The sequence below is a fragment of the Cynara cardunculus genome (assembly GCF_001531365.2).
Source record: "Cynara cardunculus var. scolymus isolate 2C chromosome LG 4, CcrdV1, whole genome shotgun sequence".
In the NCBI taxonomy this organism is placed as follows: domain Eukaryota; kingdom Viridiplantae; phylum Streptophyta; class Magnoliopsida; order Asterales; family Asteraceae; genus Cynara; species Cynara cardunculus.
In genome coordinates this window covers 19,906,838-19,919,768 of record NC_037531.1, presented here as the reverse complement: position 1 = coordinate 19,919,768, position 12,931 = coordinate 19,906,838, and the positions used below count along the sequence as shown (strand labels likewise).

At 37.0% G+C, this 12,931-nt stretch overlaps 1 protein-coding gene across 9 annotated transcripts; it reads left to right on the top strand.

Annotated features, from left to right (window-relative positions):
* Positions 1-370: 370 nt before the first annotated feature.
* Positions 371-11,615, top strand: LOC112511735. 9 transcript variants are annotated; one of them, XM_025117458.1, is made up of 17 exons: positions 371-789; positions 1,705-2,068; positions 2,590-2,661; positions 2,743-2,805; positions 3,156-3,371; positions 3,683-3,851; positions 3,939-4,249; positions 4,906-5,652; positions 5,833-6,114; positions 6,340-6,495; positions 6,937-7,325; positions 7,889-8,462; positions 8,564-9,233; positions 10,186-10,244; positions 10,360-10,578; positions 10,707-10,745; positions 11,278-11,615. In XM_025117458.1, exons 1-17 carry the CDS (start codon positions 416-418, stop codon positions 11,452-11,454), a joined length of 4,881 nt encoding a protein of 1,626 aa, XP_024973226.1. In that variant the 5' UTR covers positions 371-415; the 3' UTR covers positions 11,455-11,615. The 9 variants fall into 9 exon arrangements, with proteins under 9 accessions (XP_024973226.1, XP_024973227.1, XP_024973228.1 ...); XM_025117459.1 differs by having other exon boundaries at positions 3,683-4,249; positions 8,564-9,071; positions 9,162-9,233; XM_025117460.1 differs by having other exon boundaries at positions 3,258-3,371; positions 3,683-4,249.
* The last annotated feature ends 1,316 nt before the right edge of the window (positions 11,616-12,931 follow it).

Below are 12,931 nucleotides of genomic sequence, written 5' to 3'. Positions count from 1 at the left end.
AATTATGGACAATAGCATTTTCATTTTATTAATTTTAGTAAACAAATTTCAACAAAATGAGAAATACATGAAACAATTTCATTTTAACATAGAAACAAAAATATATGAAACATTCTCATCATGAAATGAATTATTTGAAACAATTTCATGATATTAAACAGTCTCATGAAAAAATAAACAATGAAATCGACGGTTTTATGCAGCAAAATAGAAACTACAATCACAAATTTATATTAAATAAAATTTAAGAACCAAAATGAAAAAACAAAAAATTCAGGGACCAAATAGTGAAATTTAATAAATTAATAATATATAAAAGCAGAAGGTAAATCACAATTCCAGAACACCATTCCCTGGATTCGAACCCTAAACCTCCCACAAAATTAAGCGGTTCCAACTTCCATGCTCCTCTGCCATGGACGCCGTCGTGATTGGAGCACTGGAAGAAATTTGCTTGGAAGGAATTAAGGGACTATTTTACTCCCAACGAATTGAGGGACTAACTCTCCATGATCTTTGGCCCAAAATTCACTCTTATCTCTCCTCTAATCATCTCCCCCTCTGCAAGAATGTGAAGAAGGTTCTCTGGTCCAACCTTCTGAGTATCCCAAGTCTACATTTTGAATGCAATGACGGAGACCCTAAGATTCAGTCCTTTGAAGACTCCGAGAGGATGGAATTGAAGATTCTCCCGGCGGAGCATCTCCTCAAAAGCTTCGTCGGAGTTTACGATCATGAAGACGTCCCTCAGCAATATCGTCGCGTCCTTAACCGCATTGCCATTGCTAGGTTTGTTTGTTTGTATGATATGAACTTATAACTCAAAGAAGAAGCATATAGAAAACGCAAGCTATCAAGATATTCTATAAAATCATATCCTCTGTATGTAATTATTTCATAAACATCTAAAAGCTAAGAGCATCGCTATTCTCCAAAATAGATATGGAGAAAAGTAAAGTAGTAGATAGACGATGAATTTTTTCTAACATTCTCAAGAGTCAAGAATATTCCTATGAATAATTATGTAGGAAAAAGTCTCTAAGTTTAGACAAGTCAATGATTACTTAGGAATAAGAATCATCAAATCAAATTAAATGTATTAATTATTTTAATAATACAAATTTATCATGGAGATTTTGACTTTTTATTCTTTTTTTTTTGGAGAATGCTCTAAAAACTTCTATCATTTTTGACAGATTCTTCAAAATTTCTTTAACATGGACAACCAAAACTCAAAATCTCCAAAAAGAAACTCTTTTTAGATTATTAATACAATATTTTATTAATTGTAATCAAATATTATTTCCTTTAACGTCAACATTTTCTTATTGATGGAACTATAATAAAAAATGTTTCTCTTGATCAATTTTTTGAGCTATCCAAATTTAGAGAATTTCATACTCTTTCATGTTTTTTTCATTTTAGAGAATCTATTGGTGCAAAAACTAGTCCGAAATCTCTATTTTATCCGTTTTAGAGAAGATGCTCCAAGAAAATGATACAAATAAGATTCGAACCCATGCCCAGAAGAGAAACTTATGTTATTACTCTAGTTTCATGATATACACAGTTGCACCCAACAAAAGCTGTGGTCCGTGCCACCGTATGCAGTATGCACGATATTGGGTGTGCCCCTGTTGAACTCTAACATTAATGTGTATGCATAAAAGGTTATTGATCTTGCTATACTTTCTACTGGTGCAGAACAGATGGAGTAACCCAAAATGATCTTGCTAAGGAACTTGGCATTGAAAACAAAAGCATATTCTATACAGTAAAGAAACTTGAATCCCGGGGCTTGATTGTGAGGCAATCAACACTAATAAGGAACAAAGAATTTGGGCATGAAGGGGAGTACAAAAATGGTTCAACCGTGAACACGAATATGCTCTATTTATACCGATATGCAAAACATTTGGGTAGTTTACAAAGACTCGAAATTACCAAAGAGGATAAAGCATTCATAGACGGAGATCCTGAAGAAGGCGTAAAAGAGGATGTGCACATAAAAGACTATGAACCTGCTTTAAAAGCTATTTGTGATAAGCTAGAAAAAGCAAATGACAAGGTTACTATCTATGTCTGCTGAAACTTATTTACTTTGCTTTTAAACTTTATGAGAAGAAGGTTCATTTAGAAACCTTAAATATTTTGAGAACTCAGATTAGGGGCTGTTTGGTTGGTTTTTCATTAAATCCTGTATCGACAAAGCTGTCTATGTGGATTAATTTGTCTATATAGATTGGGAAGGTTTTTGTTTGAGAGGGTTTTTCATGGATGGAAGGAGCGTGTTCTTAATTGAGATGGGCAGGTTTGGAAAAAACTTGGCTTTCTGCATAAAACTCCCCTATAGAAGCTTTCTGAATAAGCAATATAATTAAGCCACTACCAAACAGTCATGTATAGCTGACTGAATAAACTTTGAGTCCCATTAAGCTCATTAAGCTGCTAACAAACAAGCCCTTAGTCACGAATACTACATAAAATAGGTGGTTCTTGGGTTCTCAAAATCTTCAAGGTTACTAAATGAACCTGCCCCTACTTAATGAAGTTCTAGTCGCTAATCATCCATCTTTTATACATCTGAAGGTTCTCGTCGTTTCGGATATCAAGAAAGAATTAGGTTATTGCAAAACCTCTGGACATAGAGCTTGGAGAAATGTAAGCAAATGTTTTACATTTGCTTCTTTTAAGTTAATTTCTTGTTCACTAATTTAATTGTATTTCTTAAATTGCTCTTAGATCTTGCACAAGCTGAAAGATGCTGGTCTAGTTGAGGAGTTTTATGCTACAGTCCACAATAAGGTAGTCAAACTGTATTGTTTATGCTATATTTATTAAATGTATGCAGAAAGTCTTCTGACCCAATTAAAACCAACCGACAATAATTGGATTGGATCCAAAACTCAACATCCAAATTGGAAGTTGTTTGTTCTTGGATGATAGTCCAGAATCCAATAGAACAGATCCAATTGAATGCCATCAAATTACGATATTGTTTTTGGTTGATATTTGTATGTAACTTTTGAAGAAAATATACAAATGATTGGTTCAAAAATTGGATCAAGATATGTTCTGGTCTTCTAGGGTTTAGGGTTTTCGCTTCATGAAATGTGCTTAATTCCTTTCAAAAATGCTTATTGTGTGTGTTTCAGAAAGTTATCTGCTTACGGCTGCTAAACAAATTTTCCCCTAAATCATATGCACCTTCCATAAGTTGTGGAGGTGGACATAATGATCTTGCTACAGAACAACAGGTTAAACCGGCAAAAAGAGGCCAAATTACTGAACAACTTATGGAGCTTCCTATTGAGCGACAAATTTATGATATGATTGATGCCGAAGGTTCAAAAGGGTTGACTCTTAACGAGGTACATCATCTTTATTGGTTTTGGTTATTGCATCTTTAGAAGAAGGATCGTGTGAGAATAGGAGTTAAGGTGAGAAATGTAAGAAGGGATCTGGACCCTTGATCACTTTTAATCTCACCCCCATCTCCTTCTTGCGGAATTGATCCGATGCATCTCGGTGCATCTCATTAGTGTTCATCTCAATTAGGATTGATCCAAGGGTGGAGGACCCTTCTTACCTTTCTGACCATCCATTCTCATCGGAACCCAACCCTGCATCTTTAATGGGCAGTATGAGCTATAACTCTTTTACATATATGTATTTCTGTAAGCAGGCATGTAAGAGGCTTGGCATAAACAGTAAAGAGTACGATAAGCGCAATCGTGCTATGGTGTCTAAATATGGGATGCATCTAGAATCAGAAAGGCTTAATAGAGGTCAAGTGAACCGAGCTTGGACTTCTCGGAACCTTAAAATCGAAGTTTCTAATACCCTTCGTGGTAAATTAGAAGATACCGTTGATAAGAAATATTCAAATCATGCCAAAGTTGGACAACTTCAGCTAGCTCACACCAACCTTGATTCAGATCATCTGACCTCCAAAGTTGATGGTAAAGGAGAGAAGTTTGATCCAGTTAAGTCCTTGGCTATTGGTCGTAGTGACACGCCGCTTGATTCCAGAAGTTTATATATTCGGCAATGTGATGGAAATGGTATAAGTTCTGATGCGGAACTTCAAATGGCAAACGTAAAACCTGCAGAAAAAGTTGTTTCTTTGGAAACATCTTCATCTGCTAAACCAGCACCCCAAAGTCGCCGCTTGTATATAGGCTATCCACGTCTTGGTCTGAATTCATCTAACTTGCAGAGGGAGCAACGGATAATTGAAATACTACAGGTCGTATATTGATATTTGGCATCTCCTTTTACCTTGCTATATACTTGGGGGGACTTTAGTTTGCAGAATGGAATTTGGTGGAATTGGAATCATCAAAGGAATTTGACTTTGAAGGAACTGAAATGAAATTTGATGGAGTTTGAACGCGTTTGGTTGGTAGAAATTGGAATGGAATCTCTCAAATGAATTGGAATCTCCATTAGTGGCATGGTGATATTGGTGGTCGGAGGTGGGGTGCGTGGGGGTGGGTGAGTATGATGACAATAGTAGTGGTATTGGTGGTGGCGGGCTGGTAGCGATGAGGACAGTTGTGGCATGGTGGTCAGGTGGCGAGGTGGGTGACGGTTGTGACAGCGATAGTAGTGGTGTAGTGGTGGGGGAATGACTATAGTAGCATGGTCGTGGTGGGAGTAGGGGTGGGCGGTGTTGGTTAAATTGGATGCAAAGGAATGAAATTCAATTTCTTCATTTATGCTAAGGAATGATGAATTTATTAATTTATGGAATTCAAACGATTCCATCCATTTGAAGAAGTGACCCAAACAAAAGAATTGAAATTTGGTCAAAGAAATTTGTCATTCCAATTCCATCAAATTCCTTCGAATTCTGCCAACCAAACGTCCCCTTATTTATCTTTTAGTTTTCCATTTTTGCAGGAAAAGAAGGTCCTTATAAAATCCGAGCTACCTAGGCTGCTCGAGAGTCTCGAGAATCTTGAGAAGAAGCATACTATGATGGACAAGAAGACCTTAGATCGTAGTTTAAATAAGCTTCAAAACGAAGGAAAATGCAAATGCATATCTGTTTCCGTCCCTTCTGTCACTAATTGTCTCCGCACGTGTACAATTGTTGTGGTTCTGCATCCGTCTGTATACAATGCAGAAGACTTATTGGATCGGGCTCAAGAGAGACTCAGGTCTTTCCAAAGGCAAATACGTACCCAAGTTTTTTCTCGACACAGAAGTGGTATATCAGTCCCTGTTTTAAATGACGTGGAGAGGATTGGTATGACGAAAGATCAATCTGCGATCCGTGAAGCAAATCGAAACAATGGTTTTATACTGGGCAAAATGGTTCGTGCAAAGCTGCTTCATGTCTTTCTGTGGGGTTATATCACGAGGTTACCTGGTTGGGACAATGCTATATCGGGAAGACATGGATATGAACCGAAGAACCCACGTAGTGCATGCAAATTGTTTGAACTAGATGCAGCCTATAAGGCCATGCCGCTCGAGTTGTTCTTGCAGGTTGTCGGGTTCTCCCCCAAATCCGAGTGTATAATTGAGAATTGCAGGAATGATTTATGCCTTTCCGAGCTTCCCATACAGAAGTATAGGTGTCTCATGGACACTCGAGCAACTGCACATCTCTCAGCTCTTATTGACATCCTGAAACGTTTGAAGGTAACAGCTTTTTCGTACACGTACACTTGCATCACATACATAAATGCTCTCTGAAACCATGAAATAAGGTCACCCATAACACAGCTCTTCACCGTAAGGAGTTTTGAAATTTACTTGATATGTTTCAGAATGTGTTTTCCATCCTTGATTAGTTCTTACAAGTCCTGCATCTCTTTGCAGTTGATACGGTTGATTGATGGAGAACTTCTTGGCGTTCGTATGGGTCCACATGTTATTCTTAGACATTCACTAGAACTTAAACCGTACATTGAGGAACCTGCGCGGATGGTTTTGCCATCTACAAATGTCGATTCTTTTGATCTTCGCTTTCATTTCAGGCATGATTTTGTTCTTGAAAGCAGAAAAGTTGTTGACGAATACTGGAACACCTTGGAGTATTGTTATGCTGCTTCTGATCGAAAAGCTGCTTTGCATGCATTCCCTGGATCTGCTGTGAAGGAGGTTTGCTGTTCTTTCTTGCACCTGGCTGACCCAATAACTTCTAATCCAACTTAAAACCATGGTGGAGGTCATTGGTAGCCCACAACTTGAGGCTTATAAGGAGCTCATCAATCCCATTTTCTATCCACGTGGGACGAGTTGTTACAGAAAGGCCATCATTGTTTGTTTTCTTTTCATCATATAGAATATTTTTCATTCCTCTCTTTTGAAGCTTGGTTTTATTAGGTGTTCTTTTCCCGATCATGGGAGTCCGTCCGAGTTATGACAGCTGATCAGCAGGCTAAGCTATTTAAACTTGTAGCAAATGAAGACACAGACAAAAAGATATCCTACAAAAAGTGTAAGGAGATAGCAGAGAATCTTAATTTGACCTTGGAACAGGTTTATTTCTTTCGGTCTTTAGTTCATATGGATTTAAATTGTATGTTTTTTAAGCTACAATTGATGGTTCATTTTTCTATATAATGAAAGGGCTGTTTGGTTGGTTTTTCATTAAGTCCTGTATGAATGAAGTTGTCCATAGATTAATCTGTCTATATAGATTGGGAAGGTTTTTGTTTGGGAGGGTTTTTTTCGTAGACGGAAAGAGCGTGTTCTTTAATTGGGAGGAGCAGGTTTGAAAAAACCTGGCTTTCTGCATAAAGCTCCCCCCTAGAAACTTACTGAAGAAGCCACTTCCTATACATTAAGCCACTACCAAACCGTCATGTATAGCAGACCGAATTAGCTGTGAGTCCCATTAAGCTTGTTAAGCTGCTAACAAACAATCCGTTAGTTCCTTATATTTATTCCGTTTTATAAATTGATTAATGCTCCTTGCAGGTGCTCCGTTATGATATGCGACAAAAGCATAAATCGAAGGGAGCTGAAAGTGCCAACGAGCAGGCATCCCGTCCATTGATACAGGCTCCACCTTCTTACAAAAGGAAAAGGCCTTTGAAGGGAAAGCCGGTAAATAATGGAATGGAAAATGTTGATGAAGAGTTGGGCAAACTGAAGCATGCCAAAACGTTCATTGCAGATGATGTCACAGAAGAACGAACAAGCGCCTTGGAAGATAATGAAATGCATATATTGATCGATGAATTGGACAGCCAGAAAGAGGCTGTAGATGATCTGGAACAAAATGCAGGTGAAAATGGTCATTCTCATTCTACTATACACAACTATGCACGCCAGAAAAGATTTTCATGGACAGAAAACAAAGATCGGTAAGACTATGGCATTAAATTGGATCTCACTACAACAAATTCGAGTTCATAGGACACCAAGAGGGTTTAAGTGTCCTGATAGACTACTTTATAGGACCAAACCTTTGTGTGTTGTATCTAAAAGTGTTGTGATAAGTTTATAAGACGATTTTGGGCATTTTGACAAGCTTTAGAACGCTTTTGAAACGAAGTGTCCTATTAGCCCTTTTATAGAACACTTTTAAGAAGTGTCCTATAAACACATCTTTTTACTGGACATTTTATAAGACACCTTTTCGGATAATGTCCCATAAAAGGGCTAATAGAAACTTTGTTTCATAAGTGCCCTGAAAAGCTTTTAAAGACACCCAAAAGCATCTTATAAACTTATTACAACACCTTTAGATAGGTTACACAAGTGTTTGGTCCTATAATTTTAAGTCATAAAGTAGTTTATTAGGACAGAGACAGTTTTGGTGTCCTGTAAATCCAATTTTATTGTAGTGTCATTACATCCATATCTGTTGTACATATTTCGATTTATCAACTTGAGTGGCTGAGTCTTAATTCATAATCTCTTTCAGACAGTTGGTGATTGAGTATGTAAGAAACCGAGCTGCTCTTGGAGCAAAATTTCATGGTACAGATTGGGCCTCACTTCAAAGCCTACCAGCATCTCCTCATACATGCAAAAGAAGAATGTCGACGCTGAACAGCAACAAGAAGTTCAGAAAAGCCGTAAAAACATTCTGTAACATGCTTAGTTCAAGATATGCAAAGCATCTTGAAAATTCCAACAACAAACCACTTGATGATCATACAAATGATTCGAATTTTGAAGAGCGATGGGATGATTTCGACAATGAAGATATAAAAATGGTTCTTGATGGGGTACTTCGCTACAAGCAGACTGCTAAGTCTGAGGCCGACAAAGGCTATGGCATGCTTATGAATGGAGGAAACGGTTTTCGTACACAAACATACATAACATTAGCAGTTTCAAATGCAATCGAGTTATTAAAGATTGTATGTCTGAGCCCAAAAGCTCGAAACTTACTGCCTAAAACCGCTCAAGACTTGCTGGCTGAAACAACCCGCCTATATTCAGAACACGATATGCACACTGCCGTTAACTATCTCAGAGAAAGAAACTTCATGGTAACGGGAGTTGCGTGTTTTTCGTTTGTAGGAGTTTCTATCTTTCCATACATATCCTTTTTTCACCGATTCCCGCTTGTAAATGGATCTTTGGCATGCAGGTGAAGGGTGGTCGGATTAGTGACGTATTTACATGTAATAGGTCGTCTTCTCCGTTTCCTCTTAATACCGGAGAAAGAGCTGATGAGATTGGTAAGTGGCTTGATGAGCGAGAAAATGATTTATTAGACAAGGGTGTAGATCTATATGCTGATGTGCATTGTGGAGATGTCCTCCAGCTGTGTCTGTTAATGTGTGTGGGAGAAGTATCGATGTTCCCTTGCCTACCCGATGAAGGTGTTGGAGAGATTGGGGACTCGAAGAAACGTAATCGTGATGACAATGATTTTGATAAAGTTAAGAAGCCAAAATTATTGGACAGTGAAATATTTTCTCGTAAAGAAAAAGGTTTCCCTGGTATAAAAGTATCCTTAAGTCGTAGCATGATATCAAGAGTTGATGCAGTTGCGTCATTTCCTGCCCCTCCTGCTCCTGCTCCAGGTCCGGATCCTGGTTCAGGATCTGGTTCGAATTTGGAACACAAGTCTTCATCAGTAATGACTTTAAACGGTAAGTCAATATGGGAAGATATGGCTTGCTATGCAAAACACCTGACATCTTTAGAAGTATCTCCTTTTCTGTTTCAAACTGTTTATTCAGCCATCCTAAAGGCTCGTGACCAAGGCTTAAGCATGGAAGAAATCTCCAATATGATTGATGATGTGCAGCAGGGTATGTATGCAATTATATTGTTCTTTAGTAGGCTGTTCTGCATATATATATATATATAGAGAGAGAGAGAGAGAGTTGGTTTCCAGTAAGAATAGTAGTTATCATGAGAAGGGTAAGAAGGGATCTCCAGCCTTGGATCAATCCTAATTGAAAATAAATTGAAAATGCCCTTCTATGCTAATTCATGGGTTATTTTCGGACTTAAACTGAACCATTAGATCAACACTAATCAAAAGTGATCAAGGTCCCTTCTTGTATCTCTCACCTTAACTCCTATACTCACACTATCCTTCGTCTATATATATATATATATTGGGTTCACTAGTTCAGGTGAGAATAAGAGTTATGGTGAGAAGGTGAGAACAAAACCTTCATATATCTTCATTTACCTTTATTTACTTATCTTTATCATCATGACCGAAACTTTAACAAATTCATATATGTGAAAGTGATTAAATGTATGTAAAAGGTTGTGAACGTGACAAAGTGAAGATAAAGGTAGATGAAGGTAATTGAAGATAGATGAATGTAGTTGAAGGTACTAAAAATAGTTGAACAAAAATGAAGTTGGATAAAAAAGTCAACTCATCCAAAAGCAAGTGTTCTCATCATTCTCATCATAACTGTTAGTTTCACACGATCCCATGTCTATATACATATATATAGACTCAATTTTAAGGGAAAATCACAAAAAATGGAGAACTGAGGAACACGCTAATAACCCTTCATTTGTCTGGTACGTACATGTGCATAAAAGTAATTGAAAATGTTTCTTGGTTTGACTGCACATATGCATCCGGAGTGCACATGTTCATACCGGACAAATGAATGGTTATTAATGTGTTCCTTAGTTCTCCATTTTGTTGCGGTTTTCCCCTGAACCCGACGCTATATATGTGTATATATATACACACATGAATCTAATAATATGTCAACATCCTCATCCTTTTAGGGGAAAAGATAGAAGAACTCATTGTTGAGGTGCTCGAGGCATTCGGGTGTGCTTTGAAGGTTGGCTTTACAGTAACCTAGCAATTTGAAAATTTCTTGTCCTAGTTGCCTTCTAGTGGGGATTCAATTGATATTGGGGTACACACTGAATTCATCGGTTCTTTAATACATACAGGTTAATGGTTATGATTCTATCTATGTTGTTGATTCCAAATATCAATCAAAGTACTTCCTTTTGGCCACGTCTCACCAACATCTTGATAGAATGGATAGAGCTTGTTATAAGCCAATATTGCCATGGGTAGATGTAGATGGTACCATCAATGAGAATGTTTACAAGGGACTTGTACGCCGTCTTCTTGGTGTCGTGATGCAAAATCCGGGGATTATGGAGGTATGAAAAAAAAAATCCTACTTTCGAGAGCGATATATATATATATATATATATATGTGTGTGTGTGTGTGTGTGTGTGTATACTTATAAGGTCTTGTTTTAAGGATATATTTTATTATTTGTTGCAGGAGCACATCATAGGCCAAATGGATGTACTGAATCCTCAGGTATGATGCTGCACTCAAATGTTTTTTTGGTTAGTTTCAGTGCAGGCCCTTGCTTATTGTGATTGAAAAGAACTAGTAATGTTGCCTTAAAACCATGTTTATATACATGTATATATAGGGTCAGGTTCCGGGAAAAACTTATAAAATGAAAAACTAAGGAACACTCTAATCACCAATCATCTGCACATGTGCATACAAGTAATTTTTCTGGTAAGCACATGTGCATGGAAACCATAGAACATCTTCAGTTACTTGTAGATGCATGCCATACAAATGAATAGTTAGTAGGGTGTTCCTTAGTTTTCATTTTTCTGGAACCTCACACAGTCTCTCTCTATATATGGTGTGTAGGAAAGTTCAGTTCTGGTTTCCGTTTTGAACCAGGGGAAAAAGGAGAGTATGAGACACGTGGAGCACTCTCATTTGTCCCTGGTTCACAACAGAAGTTAAGTTAGCAACCGAACCTGCCCACATGTATGTATAGATATATATTTCATATTGGTTACTTATCATTTGAACACATTTTTCTCAGAGCTGTAGAAAATTGTTGGAGGAGATGATTCTAGATGGTCATATCATGGTGAGGAAGATGTACGAGTCCATATCCAACAGCCCCCCGCCCATCCTTGTTGGTTTTAAGAAACCGAAGATGGTTACGGTTTGCAGACAGCATTTCTTTGCAAACCCCAGGAGTATAAGTTTTTTGTAGTTAGTTGCTTCCTTAACTGTATATTTGTTTATTTAGCCATGCGGAAAACAGAAACTTAAATTTAAGCAGTCAAATAACTTATCACTTAGAGTAGATTACGTATTCGCTTCCGCCTTACTGTCGTATGCGGGTTTTTATGGATTTGGTTTCTAAACTTCATTTATTACGTAGAAGATATGGTGCTTTGCACACTTTTTTTTTTTTTTTAATTGAAATCGGTCGCTGTGGTTTACATCAGTTATCTTTTTTCTGTTGTGTTAACCACAGATAAATGAAGGGTATGTACGCCTTTTACTTCTTCTTTCTTTTTCCTAATAAAATACAAATAGACATATAAATGTTTTATATTTGTATTTATATTCATCTGGACAGTATTGACATGTGCAAATAAGTAATTGAAGTTGTTTTTCGGTTTTTTTATGCACGTATGCAAATGTGTATACCGGACAAATTGCTTAAAAATTACTTGTATGCATATAGGGTGGTTCAGGGGAAAATCGTAAAAAAAATGAAAAACTAAGGAACACCCGTTCATTTGGATGGGTGGTATGCACATCTGGATACAAGTAATTGAAGTTTTTATGCACGTGTGCATGTTACAATTACTTGTATACACACGTGCATTCCGTCCAAATAAACGGTTAGCAGAGTATTTTTCAGTTTTTCATTTTTTTGTGGTTTTCCCCTGAACCTGACCCCATATATATATATCCATATATAGTTATGTACCATATAATGCAACTAAAAGTACTAAGATTTTGAAGCATTTGTTGTGTTGTGTTTCCGAATGATAATAAAGGATGTTGAAAGAAAAGAGCATTATGTAATTGCAAAACTTGTAAAAATGTGTATATCATTGAGGTTTAACCTTCGTAAGAAAGTCACATTATGTAACAACAATGGTTGAGCCGGGATCATAATGACGAATTTATTTAAAAGTTAGTCAAGATTCAATCAAATTTGAAATGTAAGATTCTTTCAAGATGTCATGATGTGTATTACTTCATCCATTATTTTTACATAATCCAAATATCATCCTAATTTGAGAAAAACTAATCAGTATATTCAACTGGCAATAAGGCTTCGACCGTCACCGGTTTGAGTCCACCAACGCCATTAGAGATTTTTTTGACTATTTTCTAGAGCCCCTAGAATTAGTTGATATACGAGTAAGTTGACTCAATCACTATTAACATAAAATTAAATTCTCTTCTTAAAAAAGGCGTATGCAAATTGCCTCTCAACCAAAACAAAATGGTAACTATAAATGGTTCATAAGTAGAACATGCTTTTGATTAGGTTTTCAAACCCAATTAGAAGCTGGATTTTCGATACTCTTGCATGCAGTTGACGCTAAGAGTCATGAAAAAGAGTCGACTGTTTTCAGGCCATCGCTTTTTTTTTTCTTTAACTTTAAAATCCACATAATTAATGATGTTTACCATAATAATCGGTTCCCGATAACTTTTATAGGTAT

Bases quoted from the DNA above. Each gene is read 5' to 3' on its own strand.
- LOC112511735 (XM_025117454.1), top strand. From the start codon at position 416: ATGGACGCCGTCGTGATTGGAGCACTGGAAGAAATTTGCTTGGAAGGA. The intron at 3,372-3,682 runs GTACATCATCTT...TATTTCTGTAAG, and splicing joins AAGGGTTGACTCTTAACGAG to CAGGCATGTAAGAGGCTTGG. The intron at 10,245-10,359 runs GTTGGCTTTACA...TAATACATACAG, and splicing joins CATTCGGGTGTGCTTTGAAG to GTTAATGGTTATGATTCTAT.